At 41.4% G+C, this 12,774-nt stretch overlaps 2 protein-coding genes across 2 annotated transcripts in view; one reads left to right on the forward strand and one right to left on the reverse strand.

Moving 5' to 3' along the window:
- LOC309958907 (uncharacterized protein) overlaps nt 1–12,774 on the reverse strand; it is a gene marked incomplete at both ends in the record, with an annotated part of 38,364 nt that overhangs the window by 12,521 nt on the left and 13,069 nt on the right. The window contains 2 exon segments of the mRNA XM_082835034.1: nt 12,208–12,384; nt 12,469–12,580. Of these exon segments, the coding sequence (XP_082691160.1) occupies nt 12,208–12,384; nt 12,469–12,580 (289 nt within the window).
- LOC309960227 (transcription initiation factor TFIID subunit 7-like) lies at nt 6,522–7,943 on the forward strand. Its single transcript, XM_082836883.1, has one exon. It carries the CDS (start codon nt 6,657–6,659, stop codon nt 7,704–7,706), a length of 1,050 nt encoding a protein of 349 aa, XP_082693009.1. The 5' UTR covers nt 6,522–6,656; the 3' UTR covers nt 7,707–7,943.

Consider the following 12,774-nt stretch of genomic DNA (forward strand, 5'->3'; position numbering starts at 1 on the left):
TATGTAAGTGATACCATAGGGTAACTGGTAGTGGGAAGATGTTTTCCGTACCATGTCAGGGAAAGACCAGAGTGAAATTTTTGGTCAACCCAATGAGATAATCTCTTGGTCCATCCGTGTTGCTGCAAATGGCATTATTTCAGCTTTTTTTTATGGCTGAGTAGTACATTATTATATATGTGTATATATACCATATCGTCTTGATCCCTTCATCTCTTGACTGACATTTCAGTTGATCCCATGTGTTGCCTATCGTGGTTAGTGCTCCTGTGAACCTAGGGGTGCATGTATCTCTTTGAATGATAGTTTTGTCTGGATGTATGACCAGGAGTGGAATTGCAGGATCATATGGTAATTCTAGCTGTACTTTTTTGAGGAACCTGCCTACTGTTTTTTATAGTGGCTGCAACAATTTATATTCCCCCCCACAGTGTAAGAGGGTTACCTTTTCTCCGCACCCTCTCCAGCATTTGTTATTTGTAGACTTTTTAATGATGGCCATTCTGACCGCTGTGAGGTGGTACCTCAATGTACTTTTGATTTGCATTTATCTACTAATCAGTGATGTTGAGCATCTTTTCATGTGTCTATAGGCCGTGCAGCAGCATAAGTCTTGGGTTCTGCGTTTGGAGGCTGCCGCGGAGCCATTACTGTCTTTTTTTTTTTTTTTTTTTGCCATTACTGTCTTTTGTAATGCATTAAGGATTTTAGCACACACTGCTTTTTATTTTTAATTCTCTGCTTCTATTTTTATGCTTGCCTCTTCACTTCTCTTTGCCGTGTGGAGTCAAAGCTGAACCACGTCTATAAGAGTCTTGCACTATATCCAAGTCTGTTAGTGTGAAGAACTAGGCAGGAAGTCTCCTGGTTTTCAGGACTTTCACTCCTTGAGAGAAGGTCTAAAGGCTTGGTTGAGCTTAAACATTTTTGGCAAGAATACTTCATTGGTGATTCTGTGTGCTTTATATTCTCTCACATGTGCTGTTTTGTTTTATTTTTATACGGTTGGACCTCAAGTTCACAGAATTGGATTATGCGAAACTGTCATCATTAGTCCATACCTGACCTGAATTGTTTATTTACTTACCTATCCAGTATCATTTAGCTGTATATCTATATATGCAGTTATCTATCGAAATAGTAATAAGAATTTGTGAACACAGTACCTCCCCACAAATGCCAGGACCTTGGTAGTAATATACATCTGATTGTACAAATGGTCCCTCCTACCACTCCCTGGACCCAGCAGATCAAGGTAACTATCATCCTGAATTCTATGTGCATCATTCTTTGCTCCTCTGAATTTTTTTTTGTATTATATTTTACTCCCACATATATATTTTTCTAGTTGTTTTAAATTTTATAGTAAGGGTAAAATACTGTATGTGATACTTTGGTACTTTTTTTTCTCTAATATTTATTTTTAAAATCCAATCATCTTGTGTTCCTGTAATTCATTTATTTAGACTACTGTAAAACATTCCATTTTGTGAGTATGCCGTAGCTTATTCATTCAGTTGATAGGCATATGGATTGTTTCCTGATTTTTGCTCCTGTTGCCCACTGTCAATATAAACATTCTTATATATACCTCCTGATGCAAATGTGCAAGAATTTCTTTTGGGTATATAACTAGGAATAGAAATTCTGGAACTCGCAAGTATTTATCTAGGAGTAATCGTTATATTTAATAGCTAATATTCAACTATTTGGCAAAGCAGTTGTACTGATTTTTACATGCACTTGCAGTATATAGGCCTGAATTTCTTGTATCCACAGGCTTTCCAACACTTGGCATTGTCAGGCTTTTAAATTTTTGTCAAACAAAAAAATCTACCTGATCTTGGTTTTGATCTATATTTCTCTAATTAGAGCAAAAGAACATCTCTTTGTGCATTTATTGGTTATATGTTTCTTCTGTGAAATGTTTGTTCATATCTTTTACCATTTTTCTATTGTTATTTTTATTTATATTGGTTTGTAGGAGTTCTTTATATATCCTAGATATTAATTCTTTGTCAGTGTGTATATGTGAGTATCCTCTCCTGGTTTCTACCTTTTCGCATCTTTAAGATGTCTATTGATAAATGAAGTTTCTTGATTTTATTACAAATGTATTAATCTTTTATTCTATGGTCAGTGTCTTTTTAAGGAAATTATTTCTAGCCCAAGGTCTAAAATCCATTAACCTGTATTTTCCACTAAGAGCTTGAATGTTGTTTTGGGTTTTGCTTCTGTTTTTGACATTTGAGTCTTAGAACGATTTGAAGTTGATTTTTAAATTAAGACCCAATTTAATCTTTTTCTCTTTGGATAACCATTTTTAACTGAACATTTCATCTTTTCAAATTGATCTGTGTTATGGACTGAATGTTTGTGCCCCACCCCCTACCCTAGTTCATATATTGAAGCCCTAGCTCCCACTGTGATAGTGTTAGGAGGAGGGGCCTTTGGGCACTAATTAGGTTTAGATAAAGTCATCAGGGTGGAGCCCATGATGGGATTAGTGTCTTTATAAGAAGAGGAAGAAATATCAGAGCTGCTTCTTTACACCATGTATACATACATGGTGTATGTATACGTACATGGTGTATGTATACGTACATGGTGTATCTATACGTACATGGTGTATGTATACGTACGTGGTGAGGAGGCTGCAGCCTGCAAGCCAGGAAGAAGACCATCATTAAGAAACCAGCTGCTACATAGAGAATGGACTTGAGGACACGGGGAAGGGGAAGCTGGGACGAAGTGAGAGAGTGGCATGGACATACATACACTACCAAATGTAAAATAGATAGCTAGTGGGAAGCAGCCACATAGCACAGAGAGATCAGCTCGGTGCTTTGTGTCCACCTAGAGGGGTGGGATAGGGAGGGTGGGAGGGAGGGAGACGCAAGAGGGAAGAGATATGGGGATATATGTATATGTATAGCTGATTCACTTTGTTATAAAGCAGAAACTAACACACCATTGTAAAGCAATTATACTCCAATAAAGGTGTTAAAAAAATTAAACAAAATTAAAAATTCAGTCCCCTGAGATTAGCCAGGCAGTGTAGTGGTTAAGAATCTGCCTGCCAATGCAGGGGACACGGGTTCGAGCCCTGGTCCGAGAAGATCCCACATGCCGCGGAGCAACTAAGCCCGTGAGCCACAACTACTGAGCCTGCGTGCTGCAACTACTGAAGCCCGCGCTCCTAGAGCCCGTGCTCTGCAACAAGAGAACCCACCGCAATGAGAACCTCACGCAATGCAACGAAGAGTAGCCCCAGCTCGCTCCAACTAGAGAAAGCCGGTGCGCAGCAACAGAGTCCCAATGCAGCCAAAAATAAAATAAATAAATAAAATTCAGTTCCCCAGTCAAAACAACAAGAACAACAACTGGATCTATCAATAGACATTAAGGAAATGGTGATGTGGCAGTGCCCTTAGCTTTAAGATCAGTGTAACTACCCCTCAAAAAATAGCATTCAGAAAATGTATTAAACTCAAAAACAGAAAATATGTTTCAGGATTGAAGGAGGTAGATACTTTAGGGGACACTTCAGTTGATCCTTTTAATTAACTCTGACAACCTTCCATTTCAAGGTTTAATAACTAAACTACACCATAATTTTGGCAAATCTGAATTGCCCAGAATTTATCTCAAGTTATTTTCTGTGACAAAGATATTTGAGCATCATAAAACTCATAGGCAATTAAAATGCAAAGCAATATTTGGATTATTTTCATGTATAAGCATGGCCTCACATTTTATAGGGTTAAATAAAGCATTATGCAAAGGCTAGCATGCTAAACTCATATCTATGAAGTAAGTAAAATCAGGTACAATTAAGGGACAAGCACATTGGAAAAACTTCTTCAAAAAGAGGAAATAGACCATCCTATTACATATACATCAGCTAACGTTCTTCTTTACATTACAAAACAAAGAGCTAAAATACAGTTATGTAGAAGAGCATAATTTTCCTTCAAACTTAACATAAAAAACCAGACTGGTACCAAACCATTTAAATTGCACCCCATGACACACGGTAGCACAGTGTACGAAACAAAAGGGGTCACATTCACACACGCTATTTGCAAACTTCTGGCCTCATAACAATTGGTACCGTCCGTGACTGGAGTGGAAATGTATATATGAAGTGGCTCTATCTCATTTTAAGGCGACACAGAATGTATTTTCTGACAAATTATTATAGGATTTAGATTGTATTTATGTTCTTTGTGGATGGATCAATTGTTTCATTCAATTAGCAAATATTTTTTATCTCCCACGTTTTGATACTAGGCACTGGGACCGGATGAACATGATATTAGACTCCTGATTATCATGGAGCTTCCAGTCTTAGGTGAGGGAAACAATAAGTACATAAAGAAATAAAGTGAATTTTCTAAATGTTAATCACATTTTAAGTGAATTCTCTAAAACTTAGATGCAGGTGTTGATATATTAGAGAATAGAAATTGAAATTTTAATGACCTTGATAGTCTACCAAATTGATCCTATTAATAAGTAAATGGAAATGAATAGGAATAAGTGGAAACTGTTACACAGTTAGACTGAAGTACTATAAATACATGTTGAAGAATACTTGCCCACCTAAAGAAGAGGCAAGCAGAAAAGTTATCCAAACAGTAGAGGTGGATTTTTTAAAATTCCAAACTAATTTAAAAATTACTGGCAAATGAGTAGAAGGAAGTAATACTTCCATTATATTCTACTTTAATCAGACTATTCGTCTTTCAGCCAACTGTCCTAAATGAACGTGGGCCTCCAGAAGAACACGACCTTCTCTGTTTACATTTATATCTACGTCAAACACATTAAAAAGAGGAATCACTACTCAGCCATAAAAAGGAACGAAATTGGGTCATCTATAGAGACGTGGATGGATCTAGAGACTCACACAGAGTGAAGTCAGAAAGAGAAAAACAAATATCGTATATTAACGCATATATGTGGAACCTAGAAAAATGGTACAGATGAACCAGTTTGCAGGGCAGAAATTGAGACACAGATGCAGACAACAAACGTATGGACACCAAGTGGGGGAAGTGGCAGGGGAGGGGAGGGCGGGGATGAACTGGGAGATTGGGATTGACATGTATACACTAATATGTATAAAATGGATGACTCATAAGAACTTGCTGTATAAAAAAATAAATAAACTAAAATAAAAACAGAGGAATCACCCTTGTTCCCTCAGGGGGTCTTCAAAACAGAAACAGACCGAGTCACGGGCCCCCTTCAGCCATCTTCATAATCAAACACAGACTAAGAATTATAGTGGGCTGCACGTCCTCACTCCACTGACTTGGGTACTTTAAAATCCACGGTATGGTTAGTTATGAGTTTTTTTTTATCGGCTCCAGATTGAATATAGCCTGTGGAGATGCCGAGATGTTTCCAGAAACAAAAACCACTTTCGCACGGACGCCCTATCTCCGGCAATCACGCGGAGGCCTAGGAGGTATCCGGCCCCACAGAGATCCGGTAAAAGCCTTGGCTTAGTGGAGGCGGGGAGAATCTATGTCCCTTTTATAACCGTTTTCTCTAAGTACCCTTAAACCAACAAATTTTTGTGTGTGTGTGTCGGGGGGGTACGCGTTCTTCTCACTGTTGTGACCTCTCCCGTTGGGGAGCACAGGCTCCGGACGCGAAGACCCAGCAGCCACGGCACGCGGGATCCTCCCCGACTGGGGCACGAACCCTTGACTCCTCCATCTGCAGCCGGACTCCCAACCAATGCGCCAACAGGAAAGTGCTAAACCAACACCTCTTTACGAAACATAGTCTTCATCCCGTTAAGGCCAAGTTCTCGCGAGACTACAAGACACGCCGGAGAGCGTATTCGGGCGTTGCGCCTGCGCGCGCTGGGGCAGCCCGCACTTCCGCCCGAGGCGTGTTGCGGCTCACAGTAGCATCCCGTCCCGTGTGGTGACGTAGCTGTCTTTTTTCGACTAGGTCGGCCGTTAACGGACGGAGGCCCGCTGAGCTGCGGAGTTGCAGAATCTGGCGTTTGGAGCTGCGGTTGTTGGCGAGATTTCGCGTTGCCCGTCCTCCGCCATTTCACCGATAATCAGCGGATCGCTTTGCCAAGTGCCGGGAAGAACAAAGGAATTCGGAAGGAGACGCTCGGCTCCCGGCCACCTTGCTCTGAGTGGCTTCCTTTTCCGCTCGCGCCTGTCCGGAGAAACTGGACTTATAATCGTCAGTGGATTGTAAGTACCCGAGACGAAGAGAGCTCACTGCGCCCCGCTTTTTGCGTATCTTTCTTCCGGGAGAGTTTGTGGATTGGGAGTATCTGCTGAGCCTTACTTTCTGTGCCGAACATCATTCCGTAGGAGCCGCCATTTGCTTTCCCTGCGTTGTCCTGTAGCGGCATCTAGAGGTTGGAACTTGGCATTGCAGCTGATAGATTTAAATGGACCTGCGTAAGGCAATGCGTCAGTAACGACTGGTATTGTTACAGCATATTTAGAAAGACTTGGGGCTTAATTCAGAATAGACGCTTAATTGCTATTCTACCTAGAACTCTTTGTAGTTAAAGACTTCAATTTATAAAGAAGTGGTCTTTCTGTTGAAATAGCTGAAATTTTTCAGTGCAACAAGTGGTTATTAGAGAAAAAGTGAGTCACAAAGAAATAAAGATGAGTAAGAGCAAAGATGATGCTCCTCACGAACTAGAGAGCCAGTTTATCTTACGCCTACCTCTGGAGTATGCCTCTACCGTGAGGCGGGCGGTACAGTCTGGTCATGTCAACCTGAAGGACAGACTGACAATTGAGTTACACCCTGATGGGCGTCATGGAATTGTCAGCGTGGACCAGGTCCCATTGGCGTCAAAATTGGTAGATCTGCCATGTGTTATGGAAAGTTTGAAAACCATTGATAAAAAAACCTTTTACAAGACAGCTGATGTCTCTCAGATGCTTGTCGCCACAGTTGACGGTGATCTCTATCCTCCTGTTGAGGAACCAGTTGCCACTGCTGATCCCAAAGCAAGCAAGAAAAAGGATAAGGACAAAGAGAAAAAGTTTGTATGGAACCATGGAATTACTCTGCCTCTAAAAAATGTCAGAAAGAGAAGGTTCCGTAAGACAGCAAAGAAGAAGTATATTGAGTCTCCAGATGTGGAAAAAGAAGTAAAGCGGTTGCTGAGCACAGATGCTGAAGCTGTCAGTACCCGTTGGGAAATAATTGCTGAAGATGAAACAAAAGAAGCAGAAAACCAAGGCCTTGATATCTCTTCCCCAGGCATGTCTGGCCACAGGCAGGGCCGTGACTCATTAGAACATGATGAGCTTCGGGAGATATTCAATGACCTTAGCAGCAGCAGTGAAGATGAAGATGAGACACAGCATCAAGATGAAGAAGACATAAACATCATTGACACTGAGGAAGATCTGGAAAGGCAGCTACAGGACAAGCTAAATGAGTCAGATGAACACCAGCAAGAAGACGAGGGAACTAATCAGCTGGTTATGGGAATTCAGAAACAGATTGATAACATGAAAGGCAAGCTCCAAGAGACCCAGGACAGGGCAAAGCGACAGGAGGATCTCATCCTGAAAGTGGAAAACCTGGCTCTCAAGAACAGATTTCAGGCTGTGCTGGATGAACTGAAACAAAAGGAAGACCGAGAAAAGGAGCAGCTCAGCTCTTTGCAAGAAGAGCTAGAATCACTCCTAGAGAAGTGAGGAGAGTTTTGATACTTAATTTCATTCCTGACAGTGGTCAGCCTTGAAAGAAAAACTTTGTTTTCATCACCTGGACTAGATAGTAAAACTTTGTAGTAGTTCCCAATTTCCTCCACTGCCTTCTATTGGATTTGTCTTGCAGACAAAGATAACTGTGAATTTCTATCTCATTTGTCTTTTGGAACCACTTTGGTGGGTGTTTGTCCTGTAGTAAGTAGGAATGTATAGACAGATAAATGTAGGGAAGTTGTAGGATTAGTGGGGTGAAGAGTTCAGTTTAGTAATTAATCACAGCTTCACTGCAGGACTTTGCTGCTGTTTCTCTGTTTACCAGAAGCTGCCGTTGCTACTCTGTGATGCCATCTGAGATAAATTAGTAGAGTCTAGTTTGGTGGCAGTGAAGTTTGTTTACATATGTTTTCCCATGCTGTAGCTATTGTCCCAGTTATTCAAAGCAGTTTTCCACGTTTTGCATTGCAAATCATTTCATAAAGTTGTTTTCACAATAAATAAAAGCAAGTAATTTTCACCTTATAATGTGTCTTGCTCTTTTAGGGGTAGTGGGTATCAGATCCTCTTCTGAAGTGGTTTCTTTATGGGGTTTAAGGGACTGACCAATTGGATTCTGTTTTGTAGGAAAAGAAGCAGTTATGTTAGAATTTAAGAAAAAGAGGAACAGCAGAGGCAAAGAAATGGGGAAATGTCATCTTTGCATTATGTTTCCAATCCACCTGCTCCATTTGGAGGTCAGGAGATAAAGAACGTTCCTAAACTATCCTAAATTCTTTTCTTTCAGCCTGGTCTCACCACATTCTCTCACTATTTTCAATCCTGAGCTTATTTACATTTTTTTCAAGGAGTTTAATTACTACTCTTTCTCTTTAATAGTCTATTGGGATAAATACTATTACGCATCTATCATACCAAAGTCTAAGTTACCTGTTGCCCATGTCCTCACTAGGCTGTAAATTCACTGAGATTACGTACTTTGCCTTGTTAGTCACTGTAAACTTACTAAAGAAGAGTAGAGATTAAAATCACAAGTTCAGGAGATGTGGTGCCTGTGTTTGTATCCTATTTCAGTGACCTAGTTGAGATTGATCTTGGGCAAGTAAATTAATCTGTTGGTTTCAGTTTCCTCATCTCTAAAATGGAGGTGATAATATTACCTACCTGGGGGCCCTTGAGTTGTTGGCTATTGAGTTGATACATATAAGGACTTAGAACAATTCCTAGAATAAAAGCAAACTATTATTGCCTATTTACTAGGGTCTGAACGTACAGGGATCAAAAATTTGATTTAAAGCCTGATTGAAATGGTAGAAAAGTGTATAAAGAAACAGCTGCTTTAAATGGGGTTGACTGATTTCAAATTAAAGAATCATTCTAAAAGTTTATAAATTACAGCAGAAACAAAGTTTGCTTCAAATACATCCGCAGCATAAGCAAACTGAGTCAGTTTACTACTGTAGCTTTGGTTTTTATTTGATTCATTTACGGCTTGGTCTTGCATAAATATTAAAACCTCCATAATGAAGAGTAATTATCTGTTATGTAAACTTCAAAAGAGAAAACCTTAAGAAGATTGGGATCCATTTCCCTTCATGTAAATCCAGAGTTACCAAAAAAGACTCACTTTTCTCACAGCTCCCTTGCCTGATGAGTGTGATGTATAGGTGGGCTACGGTTTTCAATATTTCTGAGTTCATGAATGGAAGTTGAATATTTTAAATTAGTGTTTTAAAATATTATAAGAAAAAACTAACTGAAAATTTTAAGCAATGCAGAAATTTTACAAATTCTTAATTTTATTCACTCCCCTATTGCCGGTCACTTAGGTTGTTCCATTTTACATTTGCTATTACACAGAATGCTGCAATAAGCATGTCAGTGTGGTCTCTGTTTTGCATTATTTCTATAGATTACGTAAATGGGATCTTTATGTTCACATCTAAATGTCATAAAGCCTGACGTTTTGAATTTGTAGATCAAATGTTTGAGACAAAAACTTTGGACAAATTGTGACCAATCATGCCTCTGAAGGACTGTCTTCAACTCTGCTTAAACTTTTATTACCTGGTAAGAATTGTGTGAAAACACAGACTAGGAAGACTGCTCACCACACAGCAGGTATATTGGCCTTCTTTCTGTATTTCAGACGCCCAGCTCTTTCACACTACAGAGCTCTACTTATATTACACTTATATTTCCCTTTTCCTGAAACAGTCTCCAGATAGTCTCATGGCTAGCTTTTTGTTACTCAGCCCTCAGCTCAAACCTTACTTTCTCTGGTAATCCTATCTGGCTACTCCATCTGATTGCTAGGGAACATGTGATGTGGATGTGCATCTTCACTGAAAATTTGGAAGTTCCTTTGCCATTGTTTTCCATGTATGCGTGGGAGTGCATGTGCTCCAAGTCCAGCTGTTTAAATACATTTCATGGAACTTGAGATCTGTGTATTATTTGCACAGCTATGTCTGATAATTCAATGAAATTACAGACGATTTCCCTATTAATGCCCTCATGATCCCTGGCGCTGATTACTAACTTGGTTTCTCCAGAACATATACATATATGAATTTAATGCAAAAGCAGTTGATGACTTATTGTAGTATCCAGCATCTCTTGTGTTTGTAAAAACAGTATGTGCTTCTAAAAAACAAACAATGAACCATAGGTAATTAATGGACAGTTTTAAAAAACCAAAACAGTTTTTAAAAACCCTCAAATGTGAGGGACTTCCCTGGTGGTGCAGTGGTTAATCCACCTGCCAATGCAGGGGACACAGGTTTGAGCCCTGGTCCGGGAAGATACCACATGCTGTGGAGCACCTAAGCCCATGTGCCACAACTACTGAGCCTGTTCTCTAGAGCCCGTGAGCCACAACTACTGAGCCTGCATGCCACAACTACTGAAGCCCGTGCATCTAGAGCCCATGCTCTGCAACAACAGAAACCAGCGCAATGAGAAGCCTGTGCACCGCAACGAAGAATATCCCCCGCCCTCGGCAACTAGAGAAAGCCTGAGCACAGCAACAAAGACCCAATGCAGCCAAAAATAAATAAAATTAATTTTTAAAAAACCAAATGTGATACGAAATTTTAAAAATTTTTAAAATTAAAAAAATTTTTTTCTAGTTTAAAATGGCACATTGTTCTCATGAATCTCTTTTCTCTGTCAGATAGCCTGCTAATATAGTAACCCCCAAGGGCAAGGAAAATAGGAGATGAGACAACAGTGGATGAGAGATGTCAATGTTTTCAGAAGGCCAAAGCAGATGAAGAAACGATAAATTCATAGATCACAGAAAGTTACATGCTAAATGTCTGCAAGGAGGTATACCAAGGAGAAACAAACCCACGCACTTGATATAGACACTGAGGCTCAGTTTTTGCAGGCAGTTTCCAAGGAAGAGGGAAGGTGTGAGGCTAGAAACAGGATTCATTAATAGCTGTGTTCAGGGACTTCGCTGGCAGTCCAGTGGTTAGGACTCTGGGCTTCCACCGCAGGGGCCACAGATTCCATCCCTGGTCTGGGAACTAAGATCCTGCATGCCATGTGGCACAGACAAAAAAATAAGATAATAAGATCTGTGCTCAGAGCTGTTGGATGTCCAGGAGCCCTATCTCACTCAAGCCCGATGACTTTTCCTTCCCCATGCCACAGACAGAAAGTTTATTTTCTGGGTAAATTGAACCAAAGAAGGCACAGATGGAGGCTGGGGGTCCATAGCATTGAACAAGGGAATTGTGTGAAAGTCTGTTTTCTGACTGCAGGATGTCAACCCTCTTCTCCCACTTGGTGTCATTAAATCAGTACCCAAGGTAAACACCCCCCGCACCCCCCCTCCCCCGCAAACACACACAGACACACACACACAGTCAAGACTGGAGGATTATTCTCTGAAGAAACCATATGGTACCAGAGAAAAGAAATCCAGATACATTTGGGCACTCTCCAAAGAAAAGGCCAAGTCACCACTTACTACAATGAAGTCTACCTGTTGACAAACAGTATCCACGCATAATCTGCTTTTAGGTGCCTCACTTTTAAATATTAACTGATACCCAAAGAATCAGACAAGGAAAGCTTTCTAAATGAAAGAATCCTTTTAGCATACTTTCTGCCCCCTCCACCATTTTGTTTTTACCCCCAAAGTAAAATACCGCCTAGGGCTTAAAATGTAAACTTTAAGAGAATTCGTTCCAACGCTGGGATTATAAGCATATGGGAGGAAAAGTGTGTCCTGACAGCGGTACCCTCACTGATGCCCCAAACTGCATCTTGCCTACTAGGCCTGTAGTCAGTTATATCCAGAACTGCTGCTGCATAAAGCTGCATGGCTCCTCAGCAAGAACCCCGAGACTTAGCACGCACAGAGCGCTGGAGCCACACAGGTCTTTTATATCAAGGTTTTTAGCTGTATATAAATGTTTTCCAATGCGATTGTACACGGCCTTGACTTAACCTCTAGAAATAACGAGGGTGTGCGTCCCACCAGCTCACAGGGCTTCAGGCCAGGATCCTCGGCGATGTTACCACGAAAGAGAGGATCTGCCCGCCTCAGGCCTCCCCCGGCGTCGCCCCCAGCGGGCAAAGAGCTACACCTGGAGAGGCGCGGCGGCCGGCGCCTTTGTGGAGCCGCCATTCCTCTCCGGAGACGATTAAGGGTTTTCTGATCCGAAGGAGCCACCGATTGTCAGGTAAACCCCGCAAAGTGTTTGTTCGTTTTCCCTATTTTAAACCTTTGTAGATTGACCCTTTGACCCGAGGCGCGATCAAGCACCTCCCATTTTGTTTTGCCGGGAGGTGGGGGTCTCTGGCCGAACAGGAAGGCGAGTCTTCCTACGCCGCAGCAGCGCCTAGAGTTTCTGGCCGTAATGGCAGGAATTTATCGGACAGCTTTCTACTGCTGTATTGAGATTCATTAGAAGTGTTTCTCTAGTCTGCCCCGGGGCCCGCGGGCGCTGGGACCGCCGGGCGGCGCGGAGCGAGCAGGAGGGCGGCTGACGGGTTTAGGGCCCAGACGCGGCGGCCGCAGGGCGCCAGGAGAGGCGCGCGCGGG

This window comes from Leucopleurus acutus (genome assembly GCF_964270905.1).
Source record: "Leucopleurus acutus genome assembly, chromosome: 3".
Taxonomy (NCBI): Eukaryota; Metazoa; Chordata; class Mammalia; order Artiodactyla; family Delphinidae; genus Leucopleurus; species Leucopleurus acutus.